Source organism: Ammodytes marinus (assembly GCF_949987685.1).
Source record: "Ammodytes marinus genome assembly, chromosome: 1".
Taxonomy (NCBI): domain Eukaryota; kingdom Metazoa; phylum Chordata; class Actinopteri; order Uranoscopiformes; family Ammodytidae; genus Ammodytes; species Ammodytes marinus.
This window is the reverse complement of record NC_137230.1, coordinates 1,579,227-1,593,553: the sequence shown is the minus strand read 5'-3', so window position 1 is coordinate 1,593,553 and position 14,327 is coordinate 1,579,227. Positions and strand designations below refer to the sequence as shown.

At 40.8% G+C, this 14,327-nt stretch overlaps 1 protein-coding gene across 2 annotated transcripts in view; it reads right to left on the bottom strand.

Moving 5' to 3' along the window:
* Positions 1-11,000, bottom strand: part of ano1a (anoctamin 1, calcium activated chloride channel a) — a 97,311-nt gene extending 86,311 nt beyond the window's left edge. Inside the window, exon 1 of one of the 2 annotated variants that reach the window (XM_080032429.1) lies at positions 10,924-11,000. Coding sequence is in view for 1 of the 2 variants with exons in the window: in XM_080032428.1 (XP_079888554.1) it covers positions 9,203-9,272 (70 nt within the window). In the remaining variant the exon portion in view is untranslated. Of the gene's footprint in view, positions 1-9,202; positions 9,327-10,923 lie in introns of those variants that run through there. The other variant, XM_080032428.1, reaches the window with a different exon arrangement.
* Between the last annotated feature and the right edge of the window lie 3,327 nt (positions 11,001-14,327).

Here is a 14,327-nt window from a genome sequence, read left to right as displayed (position 1 = left end):
TTTTGTATATTGTTTTTGGTCATTTAGTTTGAAAATTAGGTTTGCAAAGTAACAAATGGCTCATCCGCCAATAAAAATGCTTTTATTCTTCTTTGTAATGAACTGTAGCCTATGTATTGCACATTTATAGCACTTTTCATAACACAAATCAAGGTAGCCTAAGAGGAGGGACCAAGTAACCCAGATGTTTTATTTTAGTAGTTTGCATTGGTGTTGAACTGTTCTCTAATTTTTTTTCTTCTTTGAATAAAGCCTAATGCTGCTAGTAAAATACCACCAGCCACTCAACCCTCAATAGTAGACATGATATAGAATAATTACCTTTATTACAGTTTAACCAAATGTTTTAACAATAGGCTACAGGAGATATTTGAAAGCACTACACATGGATTGTAGGCTATTCAATAAAATTTGTGTCAGCGAAACCATGAATGTTCTCTTTTACTTTACATAAAAATGAATGCAGAAAAGGCACACATTGCTTCATAAAAATTCACCAGAATGCAGGAAATTAAGTGTTTAATGCTCAAAATTTTCTGGGGGGGGACCCCCAGTCCCCCACTTATAATATGTCCGCACCCAAAGTTTAATTAAAACCTGTCCTACGACTTTGCATTTCATGATTTCGTTTATTTTAATAAGATTTTTTATGCTTTATCACATTTTCCAATTGTCTTTTATTTCTGATTTATTATGAACAATATGTAAACTTGCAGGACACTAGCAAAAATTATTGGGTGGGAAAGAGGACACGGTTTTGGGTCCCTCGGCCAAAAAATCTCACTCCAAACTTTTGGTGAAACTTGGCAGCCCTGCTTATCTCATGGCTTAACCACAGCCTGCACAACACTGTGGATTTCTAGCACTTTGTTCAAATGCTAAAACACTAGTGGCACAACTGTAAACCACACATTCAAAACAGAATGGATTTCAGACTAGAGCATTTCAAACACTGCGGATTACAATTTCAACTGAAACACTAAGAAGGTGTCTTGTTTTGGACTTTTTAGTGAACTTACTGTATATACAGTATAGGGAAGGCTCAAAAATAAACTAGAACTGCAAGCAGTTATTAGGGGGCCAAGCTTCCGGCGCAACTCGGGACCCGAGCGTCGCAGACCGCGGCGCCGGCCGCTCACTTCACAGTATCCGGGGATGTAATGTTTTTAAATGTGGGATGTTCGGTTTGGGAGTTAAAGAAAAAAATCACATAGAAATAGGCTAAAGTGGATGAAGAGATATATACTTTTTGTTTCTGGCGCCCCCTTATGGCGAAAAAAAAATTAAAAAATTATGAACGCTAATAAGGATAGCACCAACATGTGTCTAAAATTTGGACTTGATATGATGTACAGTTTTGGATTTATGAATATTTACGAACAAGGTAGTACAAGTTAGCTAATTTTCAAATATTCAAAGCGCTACCGTTTCGTCATCGAAGGTCGTATCAAAATTATTTCGAATTATTTTTTTCCGTGTGGGTTGGTAGATGTTCTGTGCAAAGTTTGGTGTCAATTGTGCAAAAATTGTGGGAGGAGAAGCGAAAAGTCAGTTTTTCAGTTTTTGCAATTTTGCGAAAAATCGTTCTCACTCCAGTGAATCTGTGAATGTAACGTTTTTGAATGTGGGATGTTCGGTGTGGGAGTTGTAGAGGTATTGCTGTTAACAAGATATACACTTTGTGTGCTTTTGGTTCCCCCTTATGGATGAATTTTGCGAAACTGCCATGGTAGAACGATGCAGCTCAATTTACAGAACAAGTGGATCTCAAGTTTTTTAATGTGCGATGTTTGGTTGGCGAGTTATGAGCAAAAGCAGATTGTCAGCCTTGACAAAATGGCGGCCGGAGCTAACTACACAATGTAATGTCAATGGACATGCTAGCTGCGATTAGCATTGCCACCAAAACACTTTGATGGAAAAAAATAAAAATCAAATTTTATTAATAAGTCCCGCCCACATTAATATTTCTTGGCCATATTTTTTATATAGACTCGGGTATGCCCCTTGATGGTTTCCCTTGAGTTTTAAGAAAATTCCTTTGGCCAATTAGGAGATATAAAATGTCCTCGTTTATGGCGCACCCTTATGGCGAAATTTTCCGACTACAAATATTAATCGTTACAAAAACAACAGGGTTGGGAACCGCGTTGCTCTGCATAACGCGGTCCCAGCTCCTGCTCGGGCTTGGCCCCCTACTTACAGTTTTTTCCGATTGCTAAAGCACAGTGGGCACAACTAAAACCACATGTGCAAAACTCTTAACACAGTGTGCACTACAGAAGTCCATGTGTTCCAAACTGTGTTTCATTTTTCATTCATTTCACACAAAATGCATACAGTAACCACATTTACCAAAACTCAAGAGCTCTTCTACCATTCATAGACAACAACCTGCAAAACACTGTGTATTTCTGGCAAAATGTTCTATTGCTAAGACACTGTTTTCAAAACTCTTAAGAACTCATTCAAAACAAAATATTGGATTCTTACCTTATTGAAGTTGTGGAAGAATATTACCAATAATATGACTACTATGTAAAATAAATTGCTTATTGAATTTCAGCTAAAAGCACAAAACTTGAAAATAAAATATTACAATTATTTGTTTACGTAATCGTTCCGCCAGGATAGAAATCGAAGGGCAAGAAACTCTCCTGTTTTTGTAGTTGTCAGGGGTAATGTGGCTTTCCATGACATTTTATTTCCAGTGTCCAGCAGACTTTATGTATGGTAGTCAACACATGGGGCTATGTGTATGACGGCAATCTACACATTTGGATTAAAGCCCTGAACAAGAGTAAGGTTATTCCCCAAACTGACCCCTTCTTCACTTCATATAAAGCCACACTCTTGGCTTTACAGTAAAAGGCTCTCTGCATTAAGGAAGGCTGCAAATAACAGATACACCCTCCTCTCCACCATTAACAGGAAACCACTGTCTCCATGGACACGGATAGACACCACACTCGCTCAACTGCTGTGTTGGATGCTGCTCCTCAGTAGATTTATAATATGCCCAAAATGAGCATGTTATGTGTTAACTATTGCTGTCATGTGATTTGTTTGATTACTGTACAAATAAAGTTGGCTGAGAATATGCCAAGAAAAATGAGGTAGTAGTTATAGTATTCTTCATAGGAGACACACATGACAGACATTTCAATGCCTTCCTTACTGTGTAAAGCAGCTCTGCCCACAGAGATAAGGCACAGCAATACGCTAGAAACACACAGTTCATTCTCTGGATCCCAAAGGCTATATCAGTTTCAAACCGCTCTGATGGAAAAAAGCACAGGAGTGACCATGACAGAGAACACAGTTTAATGGGCCTCACTAGGTGTTTGTAGTAGTATCAGTATCACTGCTTAGCTGCATTTTACACACTGCAAGTCACAGCTCTTATTGCAACACCTGATGTTTTCAATGTTTAACATGCTAAATATGATCATATTCATTATTTGCTGTGCAACCGAAATATCTCAGGACAGCAGGTCACTATAATTACATTAGATTAGTTAATGAGGATTAACACTTGTATGATCATGGATGTATTGAATGCATGTATCCGATGCTGGTCTGTATAAATAATTAGCTAACAAAAATATGTGATCGGAGAGCAGAGGATCTATCGAGCATCTCATGTTGTTGTTGCAGGCTTTGGATGGCGCAGACACCACACCCGGCTGGCGTTTTCCCAACAAATGGTGCCAGCATGTAATTTCTATCATAGCTAGTCTTACTGGAACAACTGGAACCGCTATCACTTTTTAATTTGCCCACGCAGTTTACTCTGGGCACAAACCATTGGAGCAACATGGCTGAAGATACAGTGGCTTGCGAAAGTATTCATACCCCTTGAGATTTTCCACATTTTGTCACGTTACAACCACACATGTACATTTATTTTATTGGGATTTTATTTTTGTTTTTATGAATAAAAAACTGAAAAGTGTGGCGTGCAAAAGTATTCAGCCCCCTTGAGTCAATACTTTGTAAAACCCCCTATTGCTGAAATTACAGCTGCAAGTCTATTGGAGTATGTCTCTACCAGCTTTGCACATCTACAGACTGACATTTTTGCCCATTCGTCTTTGAAAAATAGCTAAAGGTTCAGATTCGGCATCAGATTGGATGGAGAGCGTCTGTAAACAGCAATATTCAAGTCTTTCTTCTTCTTTCAAGGCATTCTGAATTGTATTGAGGTCTGGACTTTGACTGGGCCATTCTAACACATGACAATGCTTTGATCTATTCTAAACCATGCAATTGTAGATCTGGTTGTATGTTTAGGGTAGTTTGAACCTGTGCCCCAGTCTCAAGTCTTTTGAAGACTATTATAGTTTTTTCCCCTGTATTTGGCTCCATCCATCTTCCCATCAACTCAGACCAGCTTCCCTGTCCCTGCTGAAGAAAAGCACCCCCACAGCATGATGCTGCCACCACCATGTTTCACGGTGGGGATGGGGTGTTCAGGGTGATGGCCAGTGTTAGTTTCCGCCATTTACATTCAGACCAAAAACTTTAAGTTTGGTCTCATCTGACTATACTGTGTCCCCTGCATGGATTGTGGCAAGGGTTGGAGGAAGGTGCTCTGGTCAGATGTGACCGAACTTGAAGATTTTGGCCTTAATGCAAAATGTAATATGCTGCGGAAAACTAACACTGCACATCACCCTGAACACACCATCACCACCGTGAAACATGGTGGTGGCAGCATCATGCTTTGGGGTTCTGTTCTTCAGCAGGGAAGGGGAAGCTGGTTAGAGTTGATGGGAATATGGATGGAGCCAAAAACAGGGAAGAAAACGTGTTAGAGTCTGTAACAGACTTGAGACGGGGTGGAGGTTCACCTTCCAGAAGGTTAAATACCCTAAACATACAGCCAGATCTACTATGAAATGATTTAGATCAGGGGTGTCAAACTCATTTTGGTTCGAGGGCCACATTCAGCCTCTCTGATCTCAAGTGGGCCGGACCACAAGGGATCTCTGTACCCCCCAGGAAATGTCTAATGCCTCGTTTCCACCGAGTAGAGCGGGTCGGGTCGGAGCGGCTCAGAGCGGGACAGCTCACTTTTAAGAATCTCGGTGTTGTTTCCACCGCGGACCCTACCCTTACTGGTAGGGCGGGGTTTAGGCTGGACTGCGATAGCCGCCGCCAGAATGTGGGTTAAACTATCGGGCTGTGGAACAACTGTGGTCAAGCCAGCGGTCTCTCGTTTTTGCTTGGTCAAACCAGCCGCTTCTTTATTTATTCCCCCCGTGTTGTTGTGAGCACAGAGACGGCTCGGTGCAAGTTGCAACTGATAGAGACAGTGAGAGAACAGCGCTGGCTGCGGCAGCTACGTGACATCGTAGCAGTGGGACACAGTGTAGCCAACTGATTCATTTAATGACGAGGAAAAACACCACACAATAGACAGTGCCGCGCTCACAAGCCAGCGATCTCTCGTTTTTGCTTGGTCAAACCAGCCGTTTCTTTATTTATTCCCCCCGTGTTGTTGTGAGCGTGTATTTACTAGCCTACTATCTATGGCGAAAACACACAGAGACGGCTCGGTGCAAGTTGCAACTGATAGAGACAGTGAGAGAACAGCGCTGGCTGCGGCAGCAACGTGACTAGTGGGACACAGTGTAACCAACTGATTAATTTATTGACGAGGAAAAACACCACACAATAAACATTGCTGTGCTCACATTTTCGCCAATACACAAGACTCTCTTCACTCTTGCCGAGATGACTACTACCATTAGTAAAGGTTGCTGCTGGCCATGGGAATAGGAGGTGCGGCGCAAAATTTTAGGCGGTATTTTGCTCAAAGATGCCAATACGCACTGATGAAATAAACAACTGTTTATTTAAATATAAAAATACAACAGACCATGACCTAACAGTTGTGCAATTTTGTTTGATATGTACAGGGACACATTTTGTGCAAACATGCAGACAGTACAAAATACAATTAAATAAAAGTGCAACTTCTACTGTTTTGATTTATTTTTAAATACAGAGGTTATTGGTTGTTTTGGAATACGTTTTTCCCAATTTAAAACATAAAAATAAAGCAGCATTGAAAATTTTAAAATAAATCTTGTAGGCCTACACTAGCATGCTCCTGCTCGTTTTGCGCGCGCAGGACACACCGCACTTGCTAGTACATTAATTGTTCAGCACTAAAAATAAAAATAATTCATAAAAAAATGCATGACTCCTCACAGGAATGTGCTAGAGACTTACTTTTTCTTATAATGCTCAGAAATGTGTGCCCTACAAGTCGCGGGCCGGATTAAATCATTGTGGGCTGTATGTTTGACACCACTGGTTTAGATCAAAGTAGTCATGTGTTAGAATTGCCCAGTCAAAGTCCAGACCTAAATCCAATTCAGAATATGTGGAAATACTTGAAAATTGCTGTTCACAGACGCTCTCCACACAATCTGACGCTGATTCTGAACCTTGGGCTATTTTGCAAAGACGATTGGACAAAAATGTCAGTCTGTAGATGTGCAAAGGTGGTAGAGAGTAGACATACACCAAAAGTCATTGCAGCGATAGGTGGTTCTACAAAGTATCGACCCAAGGGGGCTGAATACTTTTGCATGCCACACTTTTCAGTTTTTTATTCATAAAAAAATTGAAAACCATGTTTCATTTTCATTCCAATTCACAATTATGTGCCACTGTGTGTTGGTCTATCACATAAAATCCCAATAAAATAAATGTACATGTGTGGTTGTAACGTGACAAAATGTGGAAAATATCAAGGGGTATGAATACTTTCGCAAGCCACTGTAGGTGCTTGCGTTTGGACTTATCTTTTTCTTTTGAAAAATGAACAGTGGACAGCACTCAAATCTTTCATTAGCAAGAAAGATGTATTTGCTGTAATGCCGAACGGATACGGCAAAAGTTAAATTTATCAGTTAACCCCGCTGGTCGCTAAACGAATGTGGCTTACGTCCCCTTGTTCATTGCTATGATGCATGCCTTGGTGTTGCCCCTTGAGTTGGGAAGGTCTATTGCTCATCACCAGACCCTACATCGTTCTAGATGTGGGTCTGGATTTCCAGGTTACACAATCACTGTACTCCCTCACAAAACTCTTAGAAGTGCCAGGGTTGATGGATGGTTGGGAATAAAAAATGTAAGTGCAGGACACATCCTGCCCATGAACAACTGTTATCATTCATTTATTTTAACCATGACCACAATCTTTGTGCTGAACTGTTCTCATACCTGTCATGTGGGTCTTGTTGGAAGGCTTACTCGTTTGACTGGTTCAAACAACCTATTCCGCATGGACACAATGAAGTTCATGGGAAATTGGTCCTTTTAATGAAGCTAAAATAATATAAGCCGTATACCTTTATGGCAACTATATCAAGGCATTTGGCCCTTAATGATTGTCACTGATCTTTAAGCTGTGAGCGAATGCTGGCACACAGAGGCAATATGTGCAGTGAGCATGAGAGAACCAACCAGGCCTGAAGTCAACTTGAAGTAACATGTCTCGTATGGTAGGTTTTAATTTGTACCCGACATTAACCTTCTTTCCCTGCATACCTCATACAAACCCATGGATGAATCTTTCCCTTAATGAGTGGTCTATTTCTGTTTATATAGTATTTTATAATGTTATATTTATCGTACATTTCAATGCATGAATAAAGCACTTGGTACTGTAGTTTAACAGTACTCTTGAGTCGGTTTGTTATTTCCCCAGATAAATCCTCAACATTGTCACAACTGTTATGAGAATATGTTTGTTTTAATTAATGTACCATAATGTCAAACAGATATATGTGGGGCATTATTGTGTGTAGTTTCATTTATTTGAAAACAAAACAACACAATGCCTAAGGTTAGATATAATCTGCCAAGTGTCTTGGCATAGAGCCGAGACAGGCTGCACCCAGCATGGAGCTTGGATTTACCTTCACAACATAAGATGTTTTCACTGTAAATACACATTCATCACTACTATGAGTCTATCTTTCTCATATTTAAATCTGGCTATGAACACTTTATTGTCCACTAAATATTCTAAATCTAATCTAACAGATGAAATACTTTGCCTGTTGCCTTGAGAACAGTTGCTGGTAACACACACTGCTAAGATACCTGGGTTCACCCTGTATTAAACCATAGGACTTCCATCAAGCTGCCGTGTGCATTGCTACACTACACTACAAGATCTTACAGGATGTAATGCCATCTGTTGATAGCGTTAACTCTTTGTACATATTAACCATGAGTATTCATAGCAACAACAAGTGACAGCTTAACAGGAAAATGATCTACTGTAATTCTATGAATCAGTGAGTCAGCACATAGGCTTTTGCCGGTGTAAATAATATGTACATACGTCAAACCAATGAGGTGAGAGAGCAATACAGGTGTAGGAATTATGGAGAGATTCCATAGGAATATAGAGACTAGCTGGTTAATATAGTGGAGCATTTAGCAGCTGAAGAGGCATGCAGGGGTTGGTCTATCCAAAATATGGACTAAATGAATCAGGTGGGGAGGGCGGGATAACTTTTATCATAATAAGGTAAAAATATGCCAATGTTGTGTTTACATCATGTTCTGTCGCCTCTACTGGCAGCTGACCCAGATTTAAATTCTGAAAGATTTCCAAATCTCTCAACGAGATTCAGAGTCAAGAGAGAGACAGTCAACTTATCACTTATAACAAGATGAGTGGGAACGTGTGCTTACGCGTGAAGAGATGATAAGTGAAACTATGTTTGGTTGTGGTCATGGTTGATTCTAAACTCCAACAAATGAATTGACAATATACTGTAAAGCCTACTGTGTGTACAAACAGGCACATCTCTAATGAGGCCAGGCTCTCTTTATATAAAACTAAATAAATAACAGTAATGCATTTGGGTAAAGTCATGAATGCTGATATGATCATCATTTTTAAAGCAGCCCTAACAATTAGAATGTAAAATCAACATGTTTGAGCATATTGATTTCAACATGTTGGAGCGCTCCTTCCATAAAACATCCGTTTCTGTATCAGTGCATCCATGCGCGTTACAACAGCAGCGACGGGCCAAGCACCTAACCAGCCGGAGCGACGTCTCTGACACATAGAACATACAGTGAAAACACACTTCCGTTTCTTGTTGCGTTCCTGAGATTCTTGCAAATTTGGAAAGGAATCCCTGCGAGAATGAAGCACTCTTACCGGGTTCCTGTGCGCTATCGTGCTGCTCTAAGCTTCCACGCGGCTCATCTCCATCTCCTTGTCGCTCCATTGGATCGTAAAGACCCCCAGGGTTCCTTCGGAGACCCCAACCAGGTCTACAGTGCCGTTGCTCTCTGCAACAGCATATATTCCTCCGTTCGGCAAGGCAGCCGTCTGCGCTCTTTCATGCAAACGCTGAACGGAGGGCTAACACTTATTCATTATTTTAAAAGCTGATAGATTTCTATCAGACTGTTCACCGTCGAATTTTTCCAAAATAAACTGTCTGTCCAAATAAAACAATTGTATCTACAGAATATTTATTGCAATCAGATTATTGCAGAAGCATCCGGTAAATACAAATAAATGCAGCCAATATGACATTATCCGTCAGCACACAGGTTCTGTGTCTGAATGATCCACTCATACACAGTGATAACGCGCAGGAGAGATCAGCGAAAATCGTGCCAAAACGGTCTAGTATTGTGTTGCCTTCGAGTCCCATAGGAAAGCAGGGAAATGGGGGTTCCCTGCTTCACCACATCTGAGTTTTCCGGCGATACTGTCAGGCGGTACACCTCATCGTTCTATTACTAGCCTACAACATGTGTGGAGTTTTCTTAATTTAAAAAATAAATACAAATTCTTATCGAGGCCCACAGTTGTATTCATTGTTTTCCTTTCCAATATTTTATACTTTCATACATTCATGCATTAGCCTATGCTTTGCGTTTGTTTCACATAAAAAAACAAGATCATATGTGTTGTCAATGTCATTTCCTATGATTCTTGAATGTAGCATTGTTCTCTAGCTCGAGCATCCCTGCGCCAGCTGGTGCCGCCCACTCACGCTGGGGTCTTCCAGTAGGCGCGAGGTGATCAGAGCGCACAAGTCGATGTTGTAAAGAAATCAAGAGCAGAGAGACAATCGCATCCGATCCTCCTGACACATCACTTTAACGAATTACACTGTCACACACGGTCACAACAGTGAATGATCAATATGGAGAAACTTTACAAGCTTCGATCATTCATTCTAACAGCGTTAGTGCGCAGAACAAGGTCCTAAATATGTGCATTCACGATCTACTACATGAGCCAAAACAACAAGAACAAAGAAGAAAAGTAGTTCTCTCCAGTCATTGGTTCCTTTCCATGTATCTCTTAAATCATCTTTTCCACTGCCCGCGTGCCCGCTGTCAGGTGTGTGAGTACGCTCTGCTATAGGTGAGGGCCGGAGTTAACAGAGAGACATGGAGATCACATTACATTGCTACACACCAGCCTTCTCTCGGACACCTTTTTAACTGTAGATGCCACAAACAGCCCAATTTACCCCATTATATTCACAGATACACCAATGAATGGCCATATCTTGTCATAATCATAATAGGCTACACACAGGGAAACCTCCTCATTCAAGAATGCGCCTCGGGGCACAGCGCGTCATCAGACTAGACCAAGCTTCTAGAGAAAATATTTACCTATTATTTGTGTACTGTTGCCAGACACGCTGCTCGAGTATGTGGCGCCATTGTGTAAAGTGCAGTAGGCTAAATACACAGCACGGTGAAAAGTGAGAGGTGTAGCATAAGATGCAAAATTATCACAATGACGCCGTTTACGCCCAACACAAACGAATGAATGAATAGTAGGCTAAACAAAGTCAGATTTCCAACTAATTAGACGGAGCGCAGTGTGTAGCATATGGATTGACTTACCTTTTCACCGGAGTAAGAGAGGCCTCTGAGGAAGAAGATGAAATGGAATAGGTGCAGCAATGAGCAGGTAATACTTCCCACTCACCTGTATTCAGACGGGCGGAGGAGGAAGTGTCTGGCCTCCTCAGTCAATGGTGTGGAATGCAACGTCACAATATAAAATACATGAGACCTCTGATTGGCCAGGAGCTCCCAAAGAATATATTCTAAAATAAACCTAAAATATACAAGCTGTAAATTGTAGCATGTCTTTAATGTTGCTAGGTGGTATGTTCAGTTAGCCTATGTATTATCTTTATGTAATGTTAGAGGGAAAGTTCAGTATTTTTTAAGTGGGCTTGTATGAGGTAATAACTACCAACTATGAGGTAGGCATCGCTAGTGTGGTTTTTTTTTCTTTGTATCACTCCGCCAATCAGCTTCTCCACTGCGGATTACGATTATTATTATCAAGAGACAAAAGAAAACCAAAATAAACGGCTATCTGGCAGCAAACTAAAGCTGTGGTAAAGATCTCGGTTTAGCTTTCTATTGAAGGTTTTTACTATTGATGTTTAGGTTTTAAGTTAGCATTTATATATGTGGATATTCTTCCGGCCCCCTCTGCAACAATACAAGGCTGACTGCCTTGTTGCAACATCTCTCCTAAACTCCTTAGTGACTGCACTGATCACAATCTCCATAAGGTATAACACACTAATATGCCCAAGTAGGCTACCACATACAGCCTAAAACTACTGAACTACCCCTTTAATTGACACAGACAACATGATTTCAGCCAAGCAAAGTCTCCTCTGGTGAGACTGACATTCCCATACGGCATGTGTGGACATGCAGTAGACTGTGAGAAACACGCCCCAACCTCTGAATAAAGGAATGGTCACCCAAAGACCCAGAGCAAAGCAAGACAGAACATACACAAAATAGCAGATGACAATCTTTCTTCCCAACCAACAATAATGTTCCCTCCTAGTGTTGTTTTCTACCAAATGACTCAGGGGCCAATCCATGGTTTAAACATTGTGGGGGGAGGGGGGGGTATAATACTCCTCCATTTCACCTTCACTGAAACACAATAAACAGCTGCAAATATCAAAGGAAGGGTTTCCAGTTTACCACAAAAACAAGCCTCATCGCTCGTCGAAACCATTAACTGATCTTTTCTCAGGAGAAAAGATCAGTTCTGGTTTGGCTTATCTGTTTTGGACAAAGGTTTCAACAACATTCTTATTTACATATTCAAATCGGGGCTCAGTCTGCATACTGTCATCTGACAACAATCACAGTAAGAGAAGTACTGTAGCTATAGCAACTTCTACTTAAGCAATGGCAGCGGCAGTAGTTGATAAATAAAAAAGACTGTCATGTGAGTGAGATGAATTGCAATGCAATGTAAAGTTGAAAGAGTAGTTGTATTAATGCGAGCATATTGTAAAAACTGCATCTGAAAAATTCACACATGAAAACAGGACTGCTATCCTCCTTGAATGTACAGCCAAATAATTACAAATAAAGTTCTTGCTGAAAGTCCCTATGGGGTTTTGGATAGTTCTATGTCGTTGCTTGGTGCTTTCAGGACAAATGTATTTTTGCTCAATCCAAGAAGAATCCATTTTAGAAAGTAAACACACGTGAGCAACACTATCAGTGTGTTTGAAGTCAGCCATGAAAGGTCTGCTGTACCACAGCCCATGGCTGTTTTTAAACTTGTTAGCTCTGCTTGCTTCTTTACACACATACTGTATCTCAAGCAAGGAGTGCTTCAAAATATTTCCCAAATGGGTGTCATTGTGTACACTGGTGGGTGACTGTGGATTGACATTCAAGCCTTTCCAGTGCTGCAGCTCAAGGCGAGAGCAGGCCATTGTCTGAGGGGAAGGTTTTCAGCCTTTGAGTGAGCTTAGTACACCTATTTTGCTTGTTATACCATGACTTTCATAGCCTTGGGTGTTGTTTTACACACCACACCCAGAAGTCTCACCATGCAGAACAGCAGAGTGGGATACCAGCACTGAAATACATAATGCTATTGGTAAAATGGAGGCAGTGTGTCTTCTCTCTACACACACCAACAAACAAAGTATATTTTGTTTATTTTGTTAAAGAATGAGACTAACCTTTACAGAAGACAGCTATCAACAGAAAACATATTGCCAAAATAGATGCAGGAAAGGTGAAGCAAACTGTGCTAAACAGGAATCTACTTGTGTGTGTGTGGTGGCTTCTGTTCCAGCCAGCAGAACACAGCTGGGGTCACACCTCATTACAGCTCTTTGGCCAGATAAGGACTCTCAGGTTCACACCAGCCCACACATACATATTTTCAAGGAAAGTCTTCGGTCCTTGTGAAGTATAATACAACCTATTATATTATTACTATATGAGTCATAACCATTTACACTGCCAAACCTGAGTCCTAGATTTGTATCATTGATTTGTAGGTGGATATCAGACCCTGTTTATTTAACCCACGGAATTAGTTAAGATTACATCAACATTGTTCTTTGGTCTTATTCGTTTATATCAGTTTAATTATTGTTTGCATTTGCCTTATCACCTAAAAGCGTCAGTTGAAGTAGAATTGATGAACATTTTTTTTTAAACACCATATCTGCAAATAACAATTATCAAAAGACAAGCCTGAGTTTTGGTTTTCCCGTGATAAATGGTGATCTCGGGTCATGAGGGCAAGTCAAGCCAGTTTTACTGATAAAGCACCAAATCCCTACTGAAGTTATCTCGTGACACTTTTCATATAGAGCAGGTTTAGAACGTACATTTACAGAGACCCAACATTCCTCCAAGAGCCAGCACTCAGCATCGACAGCTAGGAAAGGAAAGAACGCTCAGGGCGAACAGGGCTGTAGGTGGGCAGCCGGCTAGGTAAAGAGAGAAAGAGGGGAAGAGACACAGAGGAACAGCAATGACAATACCAACAATGGTCATCATACAAATAGGAAAAATAGTAATAATAGCAGGGGGCGTTAAGCAGGACCAGCTGCTAGCATCGGACACACCTCCATAGTTGACCAACCTGATAGACAAAGCACAAAGACTCTGGGGAAGACAGACAATAAATGACAAGTGTTAATGGGACATGAATGAGTAGAAATGGAGAGGGAGTGGAGGAGAGAGGAGCTCAGTGTGCCAGGGAAGTCCCCCGGAACTCTAGAACAATTCCATAGAAAAGTAACCAGGGGCTTGTCCAAGGCAGGCCTACACAAGCCCTGACTAGATACGCTTGATTAAAATGGAAAGTTTTAAGTCTACTCTTAGGTCGTGTTAACATCCAATAGTCCGCAAAACTCAAACGGACTATAGCCTACATTGTAAACAAAAGTAATGTGCACTGAAATGCTGTCAGACAGTTTGGTGAGGAAAATGCAAATCACTCACATTTTCTA